We start from the raw sequence: 23,220 nt of genomic DNA on the forward strand, positions 1-23,220 counted from the left end.
TTTGCTCATGACTTAAATGGAGACCCTCAGGTCACTAACTTCCCACAATCTTAAACAAATGATGGATTCATCCACCCACGACCGCCCCGTGACTCCACTTTATGGAGGGGAAACTGAGGCACCGTGTAATGAAGTCACATGCCCAAGGTCATGCAGCAGTGCGTGAACAGTTGGGTGAGAACCATAACCCAAGGGCAGGCCACAGCATGACAAACTCTACCGTCAACTTGATGTTTCCAAAGAGGTGATGAGAGAGGTTACTGCCCTCCCCACCCACCCTGTTCCGTCTCCACCTGCTCTGGCCCCCACATTCTGTACCTCACTACCTCACCCACCCAATGGAGCAGCCCCTTCAGGCTCCGAATCATTATCGCTTTGAGTGTCCACCATTTGCAGATCTGAGGACCTCTGAGGCCTCTGCATGGGGAACAACCAGGACATGGGGTGGGCTGAGTTGTTTGCCTTTCATGACTTCAGTTTTGACTATGTTAAAAATAAACTTTTAAAATGTGAAATACACTACATCCAAAAAAGATTTAGAGAAGAACTTGGGTGGCTTGGCCAGTTAAGTGTTCGACTCTTGGTCTCAGCTTGGGTCATGATCTCGTGGTTTGTGGGTTTGAGCCCCACACTGGGCTCTGCCCTGATGGCGTGGAGCCTGGTTGGGATTCTGTCTCTCCTCTCTGCTCCTCCCCTGCTTGTTCTCTCTCTCTCTCTCTCTCTCACAAGAAAAAAAAACTTAAAAAAAAAAGAGAGAATTGGAGTGACATATGGAAAAGGACAAAGAGTGAAGGACGGTAGGAGAAGGACTTTGAGAATATCCATTTCACCTTATTTCCTTATCAGGTAGAACATTAGATAATCCTTTTTGTTTTACATAAAACTGCTCATCTTAACTGGCTATGAAAGGGTAAGATTGGAAGGATGGACCCTGGATCTGGAAGGAGAAAGGAAAATTCTCTTCACCTGATTCCTGGCCACCTTCTGGTCCCTGTTCCACTCCGTTCTGGGTGAGCTGCTCTGCTTTCCAGAACATTTCTCAAAGTGAGGTCCACAGATATCTGTGGGGCTCTGACACCCTTTCAGATACTTTGCAAAGGCAAAGGTGTGTAAAATTGCTGGGGCCTTAGCATTAACTGTCCCAGCCATCACTGCATTCTTCACCACCATGTACTGGTAGGGAAAAAAAAAATACCAGTTCCATTTAAAAATGTCCTTGATAAAGGAGTAAAAAGTAATTTTATTAACGAGTGAATACACGTTTTTAACTTCTGGGTAACAGTACACACGAAGAACTGCTGCATGCTAAGGTAGATTGGTTGTCCCGGGAAATGCATCATGCATTTGTGTGAGTTGCAAGCTAAACTAACCACTTTATCCATGGACGCCATTTTTACCTGCAAGAACAACTGACAAGTTATGTTTATTCAGACTTGGGTATCTGACAGGTATTTCCTCACAAGCAAATGAAATGAGTCTGTCATTTCAAAGAAACTTAAGACTATTTGTTGCCAATGATAAAAATTGAACTTTCAAGTGAAAATCTGAATTTCTGAAAATTTACATTGCCACTGTGAGCTTGATAGATGCTCAGTACTTTCCTGGTGAAATTGGTGATGGTGGTAATTAATGTGATTGTTTGATATTAGACATTGAAATGTGTCAACATTTTGAAGCAATATTTTCCAAATGACTAATGCGTGATGTTACAAAATCACCCCTGGGTAAATGATCCACTCAAAGTGCAAGACAGACCAATGGAATTTACTGTAATCACAGGAAAGTTTATTGGTATGGTTTCATATTCCAACTGCAGTGAACCTTTAAATAACTTTCATTTGCCAGGTTAGGTTTAGTATAAAATACACACAATTATCCTAAACATCTCCCAAATACTCCTCTGTTCCAATTACGTATCTGTGTGAGACCTGATTTCCTCCAAAATATATTGCAAGAGACAAAATGCAGAAGAAAATATAAGAACCCAGCTCTCTTTTCAACCAGACATCAGAGAAATTTGGAAACATGTAAAACAATGCTCCCTTTGTTTTTTTGGAAAAGTTATTTTTCATAACAATGTTATTTTAAAAAGGAATTGCATTGCAAAATTTGTCCTAATTACTAATATGGTGAACACCGATGCCAGTGGTGTTTTGGTAAATGTTTAACAACCAGCTCCCTGAGGGGCCTTGAAGGGAGCCCTGATTTATAGTGTCCGCTGATTTCCATGGTATAAATGCTCTCATCACGACCACTTTCAAGGTGCCAATATGTCATTGATGCGAAGTTGGGAAGGGACCTGCTCTCTCTCTAGCCTGTGGTGAGCGGGATCCAGCACATCACTGATTATAACCCACCTCTTTGTTGGCATCCTAACTTGTGTTTTTAGCTTATTGAGAGAGAGAGAGAGAGAGAGAGAAAATACCAAGTAGGCTCCGTGCTGTCAGCACACTGGGTTCGATCTCACAAACCCATGAGATCATGACCTGAGCCACAATCAAGAGTGAGATACTTAACAGACTGAGCCACCCAGGTGCTCTATCCTAATTCTGAAGTGTGTTTGAGAACAGGTGTCCCGGGATCATCACCCCGACCTCAGTCAGCTCAGCAATGTCAGGCACCCTGGAGAAAGTTTTTGAGACTGAAGTTCTTATGTTCCTCACATCAACATCCTACCATCCCCTGTGTTCCCTCTGCCGACCCCTTGGCAAAGACAAGACACCTGTGTCTTTCCTTTCTAACCCCTTCTTAAAAGAATTTTTTTTTTTTTCTGTAAGCACTTTCTCGGGATTCCGTCAGGAAGAGCTCACAGGTGGCTGCGATTTGGTCATGATTTACTAGGTGACCTGTGTGTCAAATCGGTTAAATGGACTTGTGACTCTCAATAGACAGAAAGCTGCTGAGAGGACAATGGATCAGAGGTCAATATCATACCACCTCCCCTCATCCCCTGTCGGGGTGGGAAGAATGAGGACCCTTACCAGGAGGCGTATATATAAACAAAATACTTTATTATTTGCAAGAGAAAAGGCCAGATTACAAAATCTTTATACTTCAGTTCTGTGCATGACCACACCAAAGGTTTATGATGGACTTTGGTTTCTGTAACTTAGGTTGAACCACATGACACTGCCAACTTTGTAAGTTTCTAAAAAAGTCCAATATTGGCAATTTCATGTGGTTCAACCCCATTTAAAATGAGCCAAGGGCTAAGATCCCCTTTGGCAGAAAGACATTCCCGGTCACATGTCTGTTGATGTTATAAACAGATGTCTGAGTGATAAACATGTCCCGCTTGAGAAAAACATCCTGTGCTTAAAGACACTGGAAACGGTCTCGGGTAGGTCCTGAGACAGAGTCCCCAGCTCTGGTGTTGCTGTTCCCAGCTGCCCCCCGCACCCAGTTTCGTGGTCTCAATACATAGATGGACTCCTCTCCGGGGACATCAGCCACTCCTCTGAGTGGCCTCTCACATTGCGAGTGAAGTCGGTGAGGCTCCGAAACCAGGTCGACTCGATCATTTACAAGCGTCCTGACTGCACGCGGACCCAGGCGCTCCTTCGAAACAACCACGGGAGTCTCCCGTCGGGCGCAAAACATTTCTGCAAGTCGACCCCTCCAAAGGATTCTCTCTCCCGTTTTCTGTGCCCTCTCTTTGCCTCTGGGCATTCAGCTTCCACAAGAATAGGAACAAAGACCCGTGCCGCTGCGGGCACCGAGCAGAAAGGAACAGCATCGTGCGTGTCCAGACAGCCCACGACCCGACAGGTGAGCCAGGCCAGGGAAAAAATTCGAGTTTCGTTCATGACCAACGGACTTCGTGAAGGTCCCCCTCCCCTCCCCCCACCGGCCCCAACCTTCAGCTCTGTGCAATACGTTTAACTTTACATGGAGTGCAGATAAAAATAAAGCTTTCTTACAAATTGCATTTTTTTCCAGTGAATTACTTCTGCAGTAAAAATAGCTGCTACATAAATCCTTCCTGATCTCTGAAAAGGAGCCACATATTTCCAAAAATAGCATTCTTATTTTAATCATACAGAATAATTTGGGGCGCGGAGGTGGACCACGGGAAGGGAATGGCTGGTCAGGGGACGTTAGTCGTCGGGGAAACCCGGTCGAACTAAAAAATAAAAGACGGTTTGCGTATCAACTGGTTTAAAGGCATGCACAGAAATGGAAAACATATGCCATTCGTCAAGAAAAATACTGCTCTATAGCTTTTACGTTACAATTAAGGAGAAAGCGGAGGCTACGTGTGCCTCCAGATAATAACATTACGTGTTTTTATAAAAATTCCCAAATGTACAAAGTCCTTGCCGGATGATAATCCGGGCAAAACAAAACAAAAACAAGGGACTGGCCCTCTCAGAACTTACACCTGTAGGCATATTGAATGTAAGTAACACACGGCTTTACAACTTCTGCGTCTGGCCGGGCAGACGCGACGTTTGCAGAAGGCCGCACGGGCTCTGCGTTCCCGCTCCACGTACGCTGACGGAATTATTTTAAATTACAATGTACAGTTTTTGTTAAATAGGACCATTAGAGGATTCAGACAGCAACGAGGAGATTACAGTCATCTATACAAACCTGACTCCTGAAACGGCACCACAGTCTCCCTGCACCGCCCCTCCGCCTCTCTGAACCGAACACCCCTACCTTTGTGATTCCCGGCTGCCAGAGGCGGAAAGAAACTTACGAGAAACAAACAAACAAAAATAAAAAAAACCCAAAATGCGCGTGCCCCAGACAGGCTCGCTCCTTTGAGATTCTCCGAGAGCCCGGACGTTCCGGTCACACAGCCTGCTCGGGGATGGGGGGGCGGCCAGGGCGGCTTCCCAGTGCTTCTTTCTCGGCCGTTCTAACGTTAAGAGCGTCATCAGCAGCGTGTTCCAAGTCGGCAGGCTCTCCGAGCGAGAAACCGTGCTTCCTGGTGGCGGAAAACCCGCGGTTTCGGAGGGAACAAGGCCACTGCTCCGTGGCGACTCTCCGGGACGCGATCAACGCCACCTGTCAGGGTCCTCGGGGTGGGGGGTGGGGGGGGCCCACGCGGGCGGGGCCAGCTCCGGTCGGGGCCCCGCGGGCCTCAGTCCTCCGTGTCGGGCTGGACGCCCAGGATGGCGTGCAGTTCCTCGGGGGTGAACCCCAGCAGGTGCTGCAGGTCGCACACGAAGCGGTACACGTAGCGCTTGCCCGACGTCTTGTGGATGATGTTCTTGTCGTAGTAGTAGCGCAAACCGCGGCTCAGCTTCTCGTAGTTCATCTTGGGCTTGTTTTTCCTCTTCCCCCACCGGCGGGCCACCTGCGGCGGACACGGAGGGAGAGACTTCAACTGGGCAGGTAAAGAAAAAGCGGGGGGACCTTCTCCCCCGATGAGGGTGGTCGTGCCCGCTTACCCGGAGAGAACCGGGCCGGCCCTCACGAGCCCTGGGGGTGTGTGCTCTGTTTCAGGGCACCTGCCGGGGCACCGTGTCTCTGAGGACGGAGGGAGGGGCCCCCACCCGCCGCGCCGCCTCCTGCGGCCTGAAGCCGATGGTTCACGGTCAGGCGGCCCCGACGCAAGGGAAACGCTGTGCCACCCCCCTCCCCCCTGGGCTCCTATTCCAGGCACCCCAGCCAACAGCTGCCGGGTGTGGTTCTGAGCCACGGGACGGTATGCATTCCTCGGCGCTTCTTTGCACCTTCCTGCTGCCAGAGATCACGGGCCTCTCTAAGGCCCGCAGGGGAGGGTCTCGGATCTGCCCCCGGCCTCCTCCTGCAGAGGAGAAGCCCCGAGGACCAGCACGGGGCTGCGGGGGGGAAAAGGCAAACTCCCCACGGCATTTGCGGGTGGTCGGGAGAGACCCTCAGTTTGCCGCTTGTGCCTCTATATCAGAGGAGAGAGCAAGACGGAGAAGCCTGCCCGGTGCCCACATGCACGCCCACGGGACACTAGAGCCGCTCTCGTTAGTAGCCGTGGACGCTGCCGTGTGCCCAGCTGGGCCTAAGGTGAGGAAATCAGGGTTCTGAGCCCAGAGATGGACTTCCCGAGCCCTGGCCGTACCTCATCGGGGTCAGCGAGCTTGAACTCCCATCCGTCCCCGGTCCAGCTGATGAACGGCTGGCAGGACTTGTCCGAGAGTAACTCCAGGAGGAACTGCCACAGCTGAATAGGTCCGCTTCCTGGGGGGGGGGGGGGGGAAGGGGCGGGTTACACGTTTTTACAGATTTACAGTTGGGCAAGGCTTTCGTCCTCCTAGTGACCTCAGCTGCCCGAGCCATGTGAGACCCACCTCCGGACAGGGGGCCAACATGACGAGCCGGTTCAAGGGTGGTGACACTTCAACGGCACCAGGCTAGAGACCGAATAGGGCTTCTTCCTCCCCGCCTCCCACTCCAGAAACAAGGGGTCACTGGGCCCTTACGGATCGCCGAGTTTGGTCTTCTGGAAAAAAAACTCAGGGCCACCGACTCTAGACATGAAAATTCCTCAGCTCGAGGGCGCCCGGCTGGCTCGGTCGGGGGAGCGTGCGACTCTTGACCTCGGGGTTGTGAGTTCGAGCCCCACGGTGGGTGCAGAGATGCCTTAAAATCTTTTAAAAAAGATTCCTCATCCTGTTTAATTGTTCCTTATGTAATAAGTTTCAGGGTTTATTTCTAGAGCCACCCAGCAGGACAGGGGCGGGGGTGGCTGAAGGGAGTGTTTCCCCACAGAATGAGGCACGCCATTCAAGGAATCCTACGCTGCACCTTCCTGACTTGAATGAGGGTGGGTAAATTGCTTAATCCAGGACTCAGTTTACTCAACAGTGAGTTGGGCATCTGGGGTTGTATCCATTGTTTCACCACCTCTGGTGAGGGATGCTTTGCTTTTCATATACCTTTCCTGGGTAATATTTAGAACCCCCACCTTGTGAAGAGGGTTATCACTGTATTTTATTTATTTTTTTAAAGTTTACTTATTTTGAGAGACAGACAGACAGAGTGAGTAGGGAAGGAGAAAGACAATCTGCAGGCTCCGCACTGTCAGCACAGAGCCTGACACGGGGCTCGAACTCACGAACCATGAGATCATGACCTGAGCCGAAACCGAGAGGTGGATGCTTAACCGACTGAGCCACCCAGGCGCCCTGTAACACTCTTTTATTTATTTATTTTTAATGTGTTTTTTTTTTTTTTAATTCATTTTTGAGAGTGAGAGCAAAAGCATGAGCGGGAGAGGGGCAGAGAGGGAGGGAGACACAGAATCCGAAGCAGGCTCCAGGCTCTGAGCTGTCAGCACCGAGATCGACGTGGGGCTCAAACCCACGAACCGTGAGATCATGACCTGAGCCAAAGTCAGAGGCTTAACTGACTGAGCCGCCCAGGCACCCCTTGTAACATTGTTTTAAAGAGGAGGTGCGCTCAGATGCCAGGTGTCTTGCCCTGAATCACACACCCATCAAAGAGCTGTTCCTCCAGACCCCATGGCCATCATCAATAAGGCTAGAAAACACAAAGGGCAGGAGTTCTGGAAGCAGACACAACCAGGTTACCTATGTGCCCGGAAAGCTGTCTACTTCTGAGCCGACTGCCCCAACTGTAAAGCAGGTTACTGCCCTCACCTGCGCTGGGCTGTCCCAAGGATCGCCAACCCTATTCGTGCCTAGTTAGCCACAAAGAGCTGACAGTTGGCAAATGGTAACGAATCTTAAAATGAAGATGGGGCGCGCCTGGGTGGCGCAGTCGGTTAAGCGTCCGACTTCAGCCAGGTCACGATCTCGCGGTCTGTGAGTTCGAGCCCCGCGTCGGGCTCTGGGCTGATGGCTCAGAGCCTGGAGCCTGTTTCCGATTCTGTGTCTCCCTCTCTCTGACCCTCCCCCATTCATGCTCTGTCTCTCTCTGTCCCACAAATAAATAAACGTTGAAAAAAAAATTTTTTTTAAATGAAGACCACCATGGCTGTTTATTTTCTCATCAAGCCCATTTCTGTGGACGTTTGGGACGACAGAAAGAAAAAAAAAAAAAAAAGGATCTCTCTGTATTGTTACTTTAACCTGTGAGTTGTTTTTCCATAGGTATTTTTTTTAATCCAGTGGCTCCATATGGTCAAAATATGAAAAAAAAAAACAAAAACACCCACACACATTTAAGGACCTATGAAGCAATGAAAAAAAAAAAAATCTTGGTAATTTTGCTCAAGCACTGGAAATATCTGCTTCCAGAAACAGCCTTAATATTTATCCGTTGCCTAAAATAGCTCTCGCCCAAATCTTAAAAATAAGATGGATTTTAGAAACACGAAAAGGTAAACAGCCCCCGTGTTATTGTAGGCGGGCTCCTGTCCCTCCCTGGGCTGGCTGACGTTCTTTGGAATTCCTGGAGGGGGTGAGTCAGAGCTAAGGCCTCCGCAGGCCCCATGCGTGCGCCCCAGCCGTCTCCCCTGCAGGCCGGCCCTGCACACCCCAGGGGACGGAGCCGCCCCTGGAAGCGCATCCCCGCCACCGAGCTGGGTGTGCGAAAATCCCTGCAACGTTGGCCGTTTTAGAAATCAGGGATGCGGCCCGATTCGGGATGACGGCCACGCAGGCAACGCGGGGTGTGAATACAATGTGCTCCAACCAGAAACACCCTGGATAAATAATGCGGCGCTGCGGCCGGGCGGGGCCCGGGGAGGTGACGGGGAGACCCGGGCGATGCGCTCACCTGTGAAGCCGGCCAGCACCGCCGCAGGTATGACTGGTTTGCCCTGCTCCACCGGGTCGCTCCGCTCCTGGATGTAGTCCTTGAAGGACATGGTCGGCTTGTTGAGGCACAGGGACTGGCTGCAGTCATCCTCGAAGCTCTCGAAGGAAGGCACTCGCTGCACGTCCAGCAGCGACGACTGGCTGTTCCAGGACTCCAGCAGCGAGTCCGAGCTCTCGAAGCTGTCCGTGCCGTTCTCGGGGGAGTCACGGTCCCGGGGCTTTCCTGGCAAAGACAACCGGGCACGGACGCTGACTCCTCGGGGCGGGGGACCGTCTGGTGTTACCGAGCCGCGAGGGACCTCAGGCTGGTCTGGGGCTTTGCAGCAGCACGGACACCAACCCCCCTGGGGACTGCTCACAAAGCTCCTCCACGAGGCACTCGGTCCTGATGACTAACGTGCCATACAACCTCAGCACCCAGCAGCAGCATGGCTGAACCAAGCGCAGCTCTGCAGGATGGAGTATTACACAGCAACGAAAAGGACAACCGGGGGCGCCTGTTAAGCCCCCAACTTCGGCTCAGGTCACGATCTCCCAGTTCGTGGGTTCGAGCGCCACGTCGGGCTCTGTGCTGACGGCTCGGAGCCTGGAGCCCGCTTCGGATTCTGGGTCTCCCTCTCTCTCTGCCCCTCCCCCACTCACTCTTAAAACAAAAAAAAAAAGAAAGAAAAGAAAAGGACAACTGTCTGCCACATCCAACCACATGCATGGGTCTCAGACACGACGAGGAACAAAAGGCACAAGAAAACAGAGCGCTAGGATTCCACTTATATCAAGTTCATGGGCAGGAAAATCTAATCTATGATGACAGCAGTCAAGACAATGGTTTCCTCTTGCTGTGTGGACGCTACCGATGGAAGGCACGTGACGGGGTCTTCTGGGAGGCTGGAAGCTTCTCTATCTCCATCTGGGTGGCTGTTACTTACTCAGGGGCATATATGTAAACAGTCAGCCGGCAGTACAAGCCGAGATGTGTGCGTTGTACGTGTGCACCTCCATAAAAAGAAATCTGTCATATTCCTACGTTTTCTCCCACATGCAGGAATGTCACATTCCTACGTTTTCTCCCAAAATAGCCCACTGAGTGGAGGAATCCAGCTGCGAGAGCAGAGACCATGCCTTGTTTGCTCAATACCCGCGGTGCCCGGCTCAGAGCGTGAAACATAGCAGGAGTCGATGTTTGCGGAGCCCATCTGTCCCCTGCAACAGTGCCCCACAGCACTTGGGACACAGAGGGGACCCGTGCCCTCCTCCAAAGGCTGAATCCAGGCCGAGCTGCGTGAGAAGCTCCCCTCACTGTGCGACTGTCTGAATCAAGCCTGGGGCCCCGACTTACCAGAACCGCCAGCAAGAAGGTTCAAGCTGCCGCCTGGGAAGTCCTGACTGACGGGGCAGTAACTGACGCTGACGGTGTTGAGTCGAGACTTGGGGAGCATCTGAAAGTCCTGCTCAGAACCGAGTGCGCTGGGTGCTGAGGATGATGCACACACGTCCAGGAGGCCGCCTTTGGGGTAATTCTGTGTCTGCACACCATACGCTGCCTGCTCCACGCCAAAGCCTGGGACACAATGATCGGACCGCAGAGTTGTTAGGCAGGAGCAACGTGGTCATCAGAGACCCTCTGTGCCCTCGAACCGAACCAAACACAACCCGTTCTGCGCGCTCTCACCCTCCACGAAACCCTGGGGGGGGGGGGGGGGACGTGGGCTTCGGCAACAGCTCTTCTGAAGCCAGGGAGCCCTTTTCCAAAATTCCCCGGACCGAGATGCGGTGCCTCGATGTCAGCATTTCTACGGCTCTGGTTTATCAAATGCTTTCATCCTGCCTCGGGATGGCAGAGGTCACTGGCTCTTTCAGTTTCTAAGGCTCGGAGGGAGTAAGTGATTTGTCACCCAGCGTGTGCCTTGCAAGGGAACATCCCCTCCCTCTGCTGGCTGGGGGGGGGGGGGGGCTGGTGGGGGGACCATCTGTGATCCACACTCATCAGTGTCAGTGACCAGAAGGGAAGACTCGAATTCCAGGACACTTCTTTGAACTCCAAAGTTCAGAGCAAATCTAGAATTGCTTTCTACATGCTTCCCGTGCCTGTCACCTCTTACTGATTGCACCAGCTCTGACTACAACCGTCAGCCCCCTTCGCTCTGCCCCTGGGCTCTACGGACTGCCTTAGACGGCACTGGCCAGGCAAAGTTCATGCCAGGCACTCAGGCAACGTTAGATTTTCCAGTAGCCGCAACAGCAAACTGAAAATAAACAGGTGAAATTAATTTTAACCTTTTATCTGACTCAACAGTACCAATTATCGTTGCAGATGTGTGTTATTTACCACAAGTCTCAACGTGGACCAGCCACGCATCAAGAGCCACGTGTCGTCACCACATGGGGACAGTGCAGCCCAAGACTTTGCGCCAGGGAGTCCAAATTTAATGGAAAAGCTTGAAACCAAGGTCTTCAGGGCAAGAATCGATTGGACTGACCTAGTGAATTGCTATTAATCCAATGAGGAACGGAGTTGAGGTGTGAATTTTCTTCATACTGATCGTCTGTCTTTTCTTGGTTTTCTGAAAAACAGATACAGGAGGCATAGGACTGCAGATCAAGGTTAAAACATTTATTCCCAAATTACTATCGTACGGTTATTTTAGAATATCGCAATGCGTTTACACTTCACGGTTTTTAAAAATTTTTTTAAAGATTTTTTTTAATTTATTTTTGAGAGAGACAGAGAGTGTGAGCGGGGGAGGGGCAGTGAGAGAGGGGAACAGGATCTGACGGGGGCTCTGTGCTGACAGCAGACAGCCCAATGCGGGACTTGAACTCATAAACCGCGAGATCATGACCTGAGCCGAAGTCGGAGGCTCAGCCTACTGAGCCACCCAGGCGCCCCTATGCTCCACATTTAATCAGACGGTAATCAGCGTCATTTGGTCTTTTTAAAAAACCAGAGACAGCAACACATTTTCTAATTTTTTTTTTTTTTCAACGTTTATTTATTTTTGGGACAGAGAGAGACAGAGCATGAATGGGGGAGGGGCGGAGAGAGAGGAAGACACAGAATCGGAAACAGGCTCCAGGCTCTGAGCCATCAGCCCAGAGCCCGACGCGGGGCTCGAACTCACGGACCGCGAGATCGTGACCTGGCTGAGGTCGGCCGCTTAACCGACTGTGCCACCCAGGCGCCCCATCAACACATTTTCTAATAACTAGAGTGAGTTTTCCGCCATGAACGCTGTCACTGGCCAAGCTAAATGTTCTACTGCATCATTTCAAATATCTAGACCGTGAATTTAATTCACCCCTGCCGTCAAGAGGTAGTTAGATATTTATGAAGTTCCATCTGTCCCAGGGGCTGGGAACTTTGAAAAGGAAAAGGTTATTAGCATTCCCTGTGTGTGCTTACTCCCTACAAACACACTGAACCACACACACCCACAAATCCAGGCCCGCACACACTCACACCCTGAGTGATGGTCAGACAGGCCCAACCCGCCAGTGAGCAGATTCACCAGAAACTCGTCAAATCAGACTTGTCCAAGTTCAGGAAGGATGTGGGGGTCTTCACAAATAAGCTTCCCTGGCCCCCAGAAGCCACAGCCTAAAAGAAATGGTGGCTGAAACCTAAGGTCTTTCAAAGATGCTGGGTCTGTAAAAGGTGTTGAAACACAGGGTTTAAAATCAAGTGAATGAGGACTATTTCTCTGAACTCTACCAATGAACTGATTTTCTTATATTTATAACTTGATCCTTTCCTATAATTTTTTTTTTCTTTTTAACTAGATGTGTTGTTAACATTGCTGCCAACACTCTTATAAGGTCTAAATCAAGACTTTCTGGGGGCGTCTGGGTGGCTCAGCCGGTTAAGCGTCCGACTTCGATTCGGGTCATGATCTCACAGTTCACAAGTTCGAGCCCTACGTCGAGGTCTGTGCTAACAGCTCGGAGCCCGGAGCCTGCTTCGGATTCTGTGTGTCCCTGCCTCTCTGCCCCTCCCTTGCTCACGCTCTGCCTCTCTCTCTCTCAAAAATAAACATTAAAAAAAAAAATTAAAGACTTTCTATCTGATGAGAGTTCTTTTTATCCAATGGCCAGTTTCTGCAGAACATGTCGGCGTGTAAACATATATCAATCACTTCTGCATTTGTTTAAATAGATAAAACCAGAGGAAATTCTCGCTGTTGCATTCCATTGGGTCTTAGGAAAACTTACTGTAAAATGCATGGAGTGTCTGAATAAAAGCTCCCTTTCACTCAGGGCAACTTGCTCCTTCGGGTTCTCTAAGATGCACCCCAGCACCTGGGAATTCTGCTGGCCTCCATATCTGAGCCAACACGCACTCCTCTGACACATGCCATCTGACCACGGTCAACGAGTTAGTGACTCAGGTCACTGCCTCGTGGCTATGCTCCATTCCACACACACACACACACACACACACACACACACACACACTTCAGTGGATTAAAAACCCTCTAATCACGGCCACACATCTGACTCACTCCGGTGGCATTTTCAGGCACTTTACGTAATTCGGAACCCCAACCATACGATTACAGAGCACCGCTCCCCCTTCCATCCCTCTTCCCTGCCACGGCTCTCCTCGGCGAGCAGGAGCCAGGCCCCCCAGCGGGTACCTTTGATCATCTGCTCCAGATGCTCCCAGAGAATGTCGCCCACAAAGTCAGGTGCCAGCTCCAGAAAACGCTCCTTGCCCAGGTTGCATAACACGTGGCCATTCATGCCGAACCTCTGGAGATTGACGTTGACCAGGCTGAACTCACTGGTGGCCCAGAGGAGCCACTGGCATACTTGCTGCTCGGTCCACAGCCAGGGGTCTGTCCGGGGGAGGGAAGGACAGACAGACACACACAGGGAGAAAACGGGAGGGAGGCAGTGAGAACAGCGTCGTTCCTGATCTGCCCGCAAAGTCCAGAGGTGTACCAGAGACCGGGCAGAGGGGAAAGACACCCAGTAAACTCTAAGACAGTAACAACGGTGCCGGACTGACTGGTCGGCCGGTTGAGGGGTTTGAAACCATCGCTGGCTCGGGTTATGCACACCCCCGCCACCCTGCAAGCTGCTTGGGGAAGAACCAGCCGTCATCCCAAGCAATCCCAGGCAACGACGGTCAGATTCGTTCTTCCAGTACAACCCAGACTCAGAGAAACTACTGGAAAGAGTGGCCCTTACTCTTTGGGATGCCAAGACGGTGCTGCTCCTTCTTGAAGCCACTGAAGGTAGCTTTTAAGGCTTGACTCATCACGGCCTTGCTGCACGGCGTTAACAGAGGTAACTCACAGCTGGATGCATCTAGAAAGAAACCCCATGGGGACATGAGGACTGGAAGCTGGCACGACCAGATACTGAATTCAGGGGAGAAATCTTGTTAAGTTTTCAGGAAAGAACAATTTTGATCTCAAACCTTGACGTAATTCCTCAAGAGAGTATAAATATTATCAAAAATTTGGGCAGGGAGGGGTAGAAATTCAGAAAATATCCTACATCTCACAGCTACACTTATGAAAATAAAATGCAAGTTTTATTTTATTTTGCAAATTATTTTGCCATTATCCTTAGGTGAAATTCCTATCTAAATCTCTTTTAAAATTTTTAAACAATGAAAGACAGTAGGTGGTTTCGGTCAAAGGTTTTACGGGACGGTAAATGTGTAATTTGCCATTTAAGAGAATTTTTTTTTAAATGTTTATTCATTTTTGAAGGAGACAGAGACAGAGCCCGACGTGGGGCTCGAACTCACGAGCTGTGAGATCATGACCTGAGCCGAAGTGGGACGCTTAACCGACTGGGCCACCCAGGTGCCCCTGTAAATGTACAATCTGAAGCTACCTCCATTCAAATAAGCAGCAGGCAAAGGGCCTTCTGGTGTAATGCGAACACACAGCATTTAGCCCCCGTCACGTCAGCGCACCTGCAATTTTTATTGAAAACCAATCTTCTCCAGGTTCCCTCAGCAATTTCATGAATGATAAACGACCGCATGATGGTATACTTATGCAGGCATCTGTGTTTTAATTAGTTTTCTGGGCTGTATTTTCCAGCACCTACTTCGTATGACAAAGTAATCTCTGGAATGTTTCCAACGAATAACCCTATCCCAGTAATTGTACAGGCATTATCTGACTGCTGTCCCTTTAAAAACAATAAGCCATGACACTAAGAACGACAGAAATAAATACATACGGGCGGGCGGATATTAGCAATTGTCATTCGTTGCCCCAAGACTCCGGGGTGGGGTGGATGATCTAACTAATGAGGAGACCCCAGACAGAGAAGCTGGGGTGCATTTTAATCATCGGCTTTGCAGGTGCGCCTGGGAGACCGGACCCAGGCTGGCTACAGTGTTGCAAACATCCCAGTGGAAATCTCAGGGGCTCCCCTACAGGTTGGTCCCAGCAAGGCATTTGCTCTGGCTGGGGGGCACCTGGCAGTGGAAGACACCAGAGCCAGCATGTTCATAGCGAGAAAACTGTCTTCTCCCAGGTCCAGAGTCACCGACTTTGCATGCCAAAGACTGAAGACACCAACCGTGGCCACTTACAAATGGTCGCCTCTTTAGTAACCGAACTAGGGGAGGAAACCAGGCACACTTTGTCAAGTCTGAGTAGCAAATTACCATGAGAAATTGAATCCAAGCCTGTGGGCACTTCCTGGAGTGTCTGCTCTTCATTTAGGGAGGGGAAAACAGCAAACAGGGACCCATCGAAGGTGTCCAAAGCTGGCTGGCGCTGGGAAACAGATGGAAAAGAAAACGGAAATTAATATTTCAACCCATCTAATTACCTGTTTTAAAAGTGGTCCATGGGTAATCGTCCCGACATAGCCTGACGAAACTGGCAATTATGAAGCCACCAATGGACCAGACCACTGAGCGCTCTCAGACCAGACTTACGAGACAGTCAAAGTGATGGGGAGGGTTCCATTTGACTCGGGATCATTTCATTGACCTCGCAGAGTCAGGATAACCCAGGAATTTATTTTTAATGGCTTAATAATTAACTTCAACGAAGAAACGAAGTAAACAAACCTAAAAATAATGGAACTTTGGAAGAACAGGACCAGACGGGACTAAGAGACCCACCTGGTCCAAACACCTGGTCCCTCCACTACATCAGAGGGAAATTCAGTCAGACTGGGCACAAAAGCAAAAACTACCCTCAGTCGGGCAGTTTTAGCTCATTGCCGTTAAAGGGAAGACGAATGACTGAATGAAAACTGAGAAGCAAACAGTGAAATAAATTACTTTATTTATGGAAGCAGTTATCTTTATGTTTAACCATGAAACACTTTAATTGAAACTAGTTTTTTTTTTTTCACTCATCAACTCCAATGGTCCAGAAAATAGTAATAGATATGAAAAAAACACCTTAAGGTTTACTTTTATAAAAGTTAAGGTGTTGAAAAGACCTCTACCCCACATCATCTACTAAGGAGAAAGATTTCCAAAGGAAAAAGGTTTCAAGTTCAACTATCTATAGCTTAGGGGAAAAAGAGAATGGCGACACAGAGAAAGATAAACCCCACACTGTGTCGATCTAAGATAATTTCATCTAACAGTTATGAAAGTAGCCTTTAATGGAAGACTTGTTTATAAGTAACAGATAAAGTCTTGATTCATCACTGCCTGACTTGCTGAGTAACAATGTAAAAGATGGTTATGTTTTTCCAACATACACTGGAAATCCCGTGTTATGTGTAATACAATGAACCATCTGTTGAGTCATCAATTTAAAAAATGTGCAACACATTTACAAATAAAATCGGTTTGTGTGCTTTCTTTCTAGAAATGCGGAACAGTGAATGACGCATTACGTAAGAGGGCAGGCAGAAGTTGGACCGCAGCCTAAAACACTCAACACAGCGATGTCCCAACATTATGGGAGCCCAGCCCCCCAAAACCCGAGACTCTAATGTCTGACTGCCAGAAACCTAAGGGCATAAACAATCAAGTAAGTTCGAAATCCTCATCTGGATTTATAAACTATACCACAGGACCAATTTCAGTGAAATAGCCAATTAATTTTTTTTTTTTTTTTTTTTTTAATTCCCAGTAACATTTCCCCAGGTGACCAAGAAATGCCTTTCCTTTCCTGGCTGGAAGTTCCTTTTTTAAAGTCAGGAAGCCAAAAGACAATACAAATTCCCACTGAGTGTACCAACACATCAAGGTCAGCAACGACGTTTCTTCTCCGAACCCAGAGATCACATGAGCATCATCAGGTTCTTTTAGCGTCTGGAAGAATTTTCTTCTCTAGGGGTGTGGTTTCAAACCTAACACCACGATTTCTTATACAGCCTCTGCCACGTGGAAAACATCTGACCAAATCAAACGAGCAAACTCACTGGCTGGAAGTTTCCTGACCTTCCTAATACGCCAGAAAAGCCTGGGCCCATTTTTGGCCGTCGGGGACTCTCCCGGACTAAATCACCTCCTAAGGATACACAAACGATCATGCAACACGACGAAGCTCCGTCACCGTACGAAACACTAAGCTTGGTGGAGGCCAATCGGAAAATCCCTGCTTCTACAGGTGTTTACTGTGCAAGGCTAAAAAAACAATCAGGTCTCACTGTCACGTTTGAAGAAAGCAAACGGGAAATTATCAGTTTCTGCTCCTTCAGAATGTTCCCCAAAGGAACGAAGGCAGAAGCTGCATGGAATTTGGCTCTTAGACACCGGAAAAGCCTCCTTCATCTTTCACCTGTGTTTTGGTTTACGCAGAGAGGCGTGCCGTTCTGTGGCCGTGTGGCAGCAGGCTGCCAGCAGCCCGATGGGCACAGACCCTTCGGAAGGAAGGACCCCCCCCCCCCCCCGCGGAGGCAGGCCTTCCTCCTCTCCGATCTTCCCTGGTCAGTTCTTTTTTTTTTTTTTTAATTTTTTTTTAACGTTTATTTATTTTTGAGACAGAGAGAGACAGAGCATGAACAGGGGAAGGTCAGAGAGAGAGGGAGACACAGAATTTGAAACAGGCTCCAGGCTCTGAGCCGTCAGCACAGAGCCCGACGCGGGGCTCGAACTCACAGACCGCGAGATCGCGACCTGAGCCGAAGTCGGCAGCTTAACCGACTGAGCCACCCAGGCGCCCCTTCCCTGGTCAGTTCTTAAACAACCCAGCCCGTGACCCCAGGAAATGCACAGATGAACAGAACCGCAGTAGAGACAGCTTCTCCAGCGCTGTCCCACTGAGAATCTCAGGATTTTTCAGCTGGTAGGAGTCTCAGAAATAAACCACAAAGGCCTCACCATCTGCAAATTAAATGGTTTCCTAGCGTGGAAGACAAGCAGAAACAAGCATCAGAATACCCATTTTATAGACTAGAAAACTGAGGTCCAGAGAGACTAAGCAAACAATCCAGAGTCGCACAGCCTGTATATTAAAAGGCCGGGGCTAAAGCCAGTCTTCTGGGACCCGGCGCATCGTTTTACGATCCTAGAGATTGAGTTTTCCAATATATTTTTTTTTAAAAAACGTTTAAATTAAGACTTAGCTCACTCACCTTGAGTGTCCCTCTGTAACTGTTAGACACAGGGGCTACCTGGTCCATGTTCTTGATTCCAAAATCATTCATCTTAAAAAAAAAAAAAAGGAAAAGAAATAAAGTCAGGGGCAACAAACATCACATTTTTAAGAAGTCTTTACTGGCTAGGTCAACCCTAATTCTGGTGGAGTCTGTCAACGTCTACAGCACAACCGGTCATTCAAAACTGAAGGCCAGTTCTTGCTTAAAAGGCCCTTCTCGCAAAGGGTACGCTATTTAAGCAATTAAATAATAATGCTGATTCTCCACCAAATCCACTTAGATTCCAGGCACTTTCTGGCTGGCTGCTCAGGGCCTCCCAAGGGAGCCTGGTTCAGGGAGCTGAGCAAGGACTATAGGACAGGTGGGGGTAAGCTGCTTTCTACGGTCATGTCCCCGGGGCAGTCAGCTCCACCTGGGAGCTAAGGGCCAGCCCCCTGCTCCCACACCCAGGCGGCTCCTGGTGGACCCAGGCCAGCATGCTGGAAGGAGCCTAGGAGGCCCTTTCTCCTGCCTAAGCTACGAGCGAACATTCCCAGGTAGGACGTAAAAGGTTCCCAGAACCACTGCTTCAGTCCAAAGCCCCGGATCCCTCCAGTATTGTCTACACACACTCAAAACGTGTCTGCTGTGTGTGTAGCTCAGCTTTGTTTCTTCCAGGGGGAGTAATGCTGGGTATGCATCAGTCTTACTGGCTCTGATGAGAGTCTGGGCTTTACCAGGTGGACCTGTGCGGACCACTGGTATAGCCACCAGCCCTGCGTGGACTGCCAAGTGCTTGGCCTGGGGCTGGGATGGGCTGAGCTGAGCTCTGCACGGCAAACACACAAGATTTCAAAGGTTCTGTAGAAAAAAGTGAAGTATCTCAGTAACGACCGTGGACTGACGGCACGTTTGTATAATATTCTGAAGGTATTCAGTGACTTGGAACATAGAAATTAACTTCATTTACTTGCCTATATTTAATGTGGCTGTTAGAAAATTTATAGTTGCTTACGTGGCCTGCAAGGGGACAGTGATGTAGGCTGAAAACTTATTTGGAGCCCTAACATATAATTGGCGGAGTAAGTTCTATATTAATAGGCGAGAAAGGTACCAAGATCATGCCACCAGAGTGGTAGATAAACATACAGAGCAACTAAAACTCATTTTCACAGAAGCTGGGTTAGCACCAATAATAGAAACAGGCAAGCCTCACTCACCCCCGCCCCCGCCCCCCAGCTTACAGGCTATGGAACTGAAGGTCTATAGGAAGCTTTACAGGGTACCCCGAATCGTCCTCCCCCCACGATCTCCCCGGGGGGTGCTCCCACCTGTTACAACCAGGAACTCTGAGTAATTAAAGTGTTGCGCAATTGATAGGGCTTATTGGAGGTGGAGAGTAGGACATTTCCCCGTGACTACTTTGAGTTTGTACTTTGTTTCCTCTTATGATCAACATTATGGCTAAACCAGACCTCCCAGCTACTAGACACGCACCTGTGCATGAACGCACGCAGACACACACACACACACACACACACACACACACACACCCTGGCCTAGAGAGGTAGCGTGGGAGGAGAAGTCTATGCCACAGAGCAGGCCAGAGACACTGGAGAGGGCTGTTAAAACCCTCAGAGTGCGAGTAATTATCATGGTGGCCAGTGGAGGCTGGAAAACACAGACAATAAATTAATAGTCCTATGGGGGAGAAGGGAGCAGAGGAAGGACTGTCCGGGATCAAACGTGGCCACTGGGGCTCAGAATCTCCACTTAGTGGCTCAGGCGCTCAAGAATCAATATTCCCTACTAATGATCCCTGCACGGACACCATCCTAGTCACAAGGGCCAAGCCCAAGCTGGGGAACCACACATTCCCACTTCACTGAATCTTCCCTACGTTTCTGAGAGGCGGATGTCGTAACATTTTACAGTGATGTTGCATCTTACAGGGCAACCGAGGCCCAGAGACCTCCAATGACTTGCCCAGGACCACACAGCTACAGCACGACTACAGTCCAGATCAGTCCTTGGGTGGGTAACCCCAATGATGAGGCCTGGGCCTTTCCCACCACATCACTGCGGAGCCTAGAGAGCAGACAAATATTATTAGACCAGGCCCCTGCTCACTCCTCTTTACCACGGGAAATGCTCCTTCACTCACAGCTTTATGTTATTTATCTGGATAAACTAAACGCTGTTACCTGTCGATTAAATCAACCAACCTCAAACAGAAGACCTAAACGAAAAGACCCCTTAACTGTTACCAATTCTCTCTCCCGAGCCCACTGGGCCAAGCACTTTTTCTAAGTCTCGTTTGCAGACAACTTGCTGACTTTATTGTACATTTTTTTTTTTTTCCAGCCTCCAGGGATGGACGGAGAATTGGTATGGAAGGCGATGGAAAGAGCTCGCCTGGTTTGGGGTACAAATATCAGGAGAAAAGGCAGCCTACCATCCCCACAGAGAAAGCTCTGATTACTAGCTACAGAATAGAATTCTTTTGTTGTCCGGCATTTCATCTGTTTTGTAAGAACCACGTAGAATCAAAGTGTCCCCCCAATGGTTTCAGGCAGACACATAACGAATGGAATTTAAGTTTGCTTATTTTACTCCACAAGGCTTCTTAAGGTGGCATTGATTAAGGTCAAGTTTCTTCACCTGAATCAATTTCAAATTTAGGTCCCTTTCAGGTTGCCCTATTGATGGCTGCTTTTGAACAAAAAAAGGAAAAAAAAAAAAGGCAGAAATGGAAGATCTGAGAACAATAAAATTTTAAAACAAAGAGAATTTGCCTAAGGACAGTACCCTTACCGGAACAAGATCAGAGCACAGGTCGGTATTGAGGTAAATTTGAAAAACAAAAGGCAAAACAGACCCATAGGCTACTTTTGAAGGCTGGTTTTGCCGTTTCTTTTGAAAGTTATCAATTTAGAGAGAGAGAGGAATGACTAATCCCAGAAATGAGTGAATATTTCCCTGCAGGGCCCATGGCGCTAACTATAACTATACTGTGATATTACTCAGAATTTTAATAAACCTTAACTTGGAGATTTATCTCCCTGATTGGAGGTGGTGTGGACAGGCCGAGGGCGCACGGGCGCTTCCATTGTCCAGGACAAGTAAAATCTCTTACCGGTGAATTAAAATAAATCACCTCTATCTCCAAAGGGGGGACTGCTCACTTCTTTACTTTCTGAATAAGTAGCACGTCACCTAGCAGTTTAAGCTTACCCCGAAACCGAATACAGGCCAACATCTTAAAAGTCTCCTGGGCTCGAAACCAAAGCAAACAACCCACACACGCACAAACGGCAACCTTTCATTCAAAATCCTTTAAGAACGCGAAAATAAAGGCAGCCCTGCGCACCCACACCCGCGTTTCCGACAGGCTCCCACGCTCGCCTGCCGGCACCGAGGGCCCAGATCCAGAAGTCCCGGGGCGCCCGCGGGGGGCTCGCCCTCCAGGGCGCCTCCCTCGCCCACCGCCCCCGATCGGGCCCCGGAGCGGCGGAGCAGGTGAGCCGGTGCTGGGCACGTTTTCGGGGGCGCGGGGCGGGGGGGGGGGGAGGCGGGTGCAGCCGCCAGGTGTTTCGGGCGCCCGCGATCCCACCGGGCCCGGTGCGCTCGGGTAAGTCACCCGCAAAGCCGGGCGCGCCGGGGCCGCCCCGACACCCTCCGCTGTGTCCCACTCCCCCCCCTCACCCTCCGCGAAATCGGCCCGCGGGGGCGCCCTCCGGCAGAAGCCCCCCCACCAGACCCGCGTTTCCTTTTAAAAACAAAAGCAAGTGAAGCCAGCGGGCGCGCCCCGCCCGGCGGCTCGGCCGCCGGGGGCCGCGGCCCAAGTTCGCGGCCGGCTCGGAGCGTCACGGCCGGGCCTACCCGCGCCCTGCCCGGGCCCCCGCGCCGCCCCACCCCCGCCACCTCCCCGAGCCGCCGCGGCCCCGGGAGCGAGCCCGAAGCCGGGGAGCAGTCGCCGCCCCGCCGCGAGCCCGGCCGCGCCTGGGGACCCGGACCTCGGGGCTACCCGCGTCCCCCGCCCGCGGTCCGGGGCCCCGGGAGAGAAGCCGCGCCGGAGGGCGCTGTCCTGGACCCCGCTCTTACCGCGCCGCTTCGGGCAGGGCCGGCGGCGGCTCGGGGCCGGGCTCCGCGGTGCGCGTCGGACGCGGGCGAGGGCGACGGGGCGGGGGTCCGAGCCGCGGGCACCGGGGCCGGGGGCCGGGACGCTGACCGGACGCGGGCGGGCGGCTCAGGGCGCTCGAGGCTGGGGACGCACTGCGCTCCGTGCCGCCACCGGAGGAAGTAACCGGCCAGTCCCCTTCGCGGCGCGCTCTTCAGAGCCGGGAGGGAGGAGGGAGGAGGGAGGGGGGAGGAGGAGGGGGGAAGACGACAGAGGGGAGGGGAGGGGAGGAGGGACAAGGGGGAGGGGGAAAGAGAGAGTAGGGGAGGAGACAGGAGGAGAGAGGGGAGGGGAGGAGGCGGGGGGAGGGGCGGAGAGGGAGGAAGAGGGGAGGAGGGAGGGGGAGAAAGGAGGGGTGGAGGAGGGGAGGAAAGGGGTGGGGTGAGAACTGAGGAGGGTGGGGGAGGGAGGGGAGCGGAGGAGTGGGAGGGAAGAGGGGAGGGGTGAGGACTCGAGGGGAGGGGAGCGGGGGCGGAGCTGGCTCCTTCCGGCTGGGACCTCGCTCCGCGCCCGCTGTCACCCGGCTGCGTCCCTCGCCTGCGGTTCTGGGACCGCGGTGGGCCGGGGACTCGAGCCCGGGGAGGTCAGGGGGAGGGCCTCCCCTTGGAGGATCCGGTTTCCTCCCCCCGTCCCGAGGCCTCCACACCAAGCGCGCCTCTGGAAGTGGGCAGGAGCGGGGTGGTGGCACCGAGGGGCTGCGACACTTGGGTAGTGAGGGACTCGCTCAGGCCCCATTCCTGGATCTCCTCCCGGCCTCGGGAGTTCTCATCATAATGTCACGAAGAGTCTCTAAAAATGCGCCCGAGATGCTACACG

The 23,220-nt window shown here is 50.8% G+C and overlaps 1 protein-coding gene across 1 annotated transcript; it reads right to left on the reverse strand.

Annotated features, from left to right (window-relative positions):
• Positions 1 to 2,990: 2,990 nt before the first annotated feature.
• Positions 2,991 to 22,560, reverse strand: ETS2 (ETS proto-oncogene 2, transcription factor). The gene is made up of 10 exons (XM_023238736.2): positions 22,329 to 22,560; positions 18,222 to 18,293; positions 15,340 to 15,451; positions 13,896 to 14,015; positions 13,340 to 13,540; positions 11,186 to 11,269; positions 10,045 to 10,266; positions 8,668 to 8,931; positions 6,047 to 6,165; positions 2,991 to 5,305 (listed from the first exon to the last, which is right to left on the reverse strand). Exons 2-10 carry the CDS (start codon positions 18,291 to 18,293, stop codon positions 5,090 to 5,092), a joined length of 1,410 nt encoding a protein of 469 aa, XP_023094504.2. The 5' UTR covers positions 22,329 to 22,560; the 3' UTR covers positions 2,991 to 5,089.
• Positions 22,561 to 23,220: the final 660 nt, after the last annotated feature.

Source organism: Felis catus, chromosome C2 (genome assembly GCF_018350175.1).
Source record: "Felis catus isolate Fca126 chromosome C2, F.catus_Fca126_mat1.0, whole genome shotgun sequence".
Classification (NCBI taxonomy): Eukaryota; Metazoa; Chordata; class Mammalia; order Carnivora; family Felidae; genus Felis; species Felis catus.

What these genes read in the sequence shown, in the direction of transcription:
- ETS2 (XM_023238736.2), bottom strand. Translation starts at nt 18,293, where the DNA reads ATGAATGATTTTGGAATCAAGAACATGGACCAGGTAGCCCCTGTGTCT. An exon ending in GATTAATAGCAATTCACTAG is followed by an intron (nt 10,267 to 11,185) that starts GTCAGTCCAATC and finishes ATTGTGTCCCAG; the next exon opens with GCTTTGGCGTGGAGCAGGCA. An exon ending in CCTTCTTGCTGGCGGTTCTG is followed by an intron (nt 8,932 to 10,044) that starts GTAAGTCGGGGC and finishes TGTCTTTGCCAG; the next exon opens with GAAAGCCCCGGGACCGTGAC.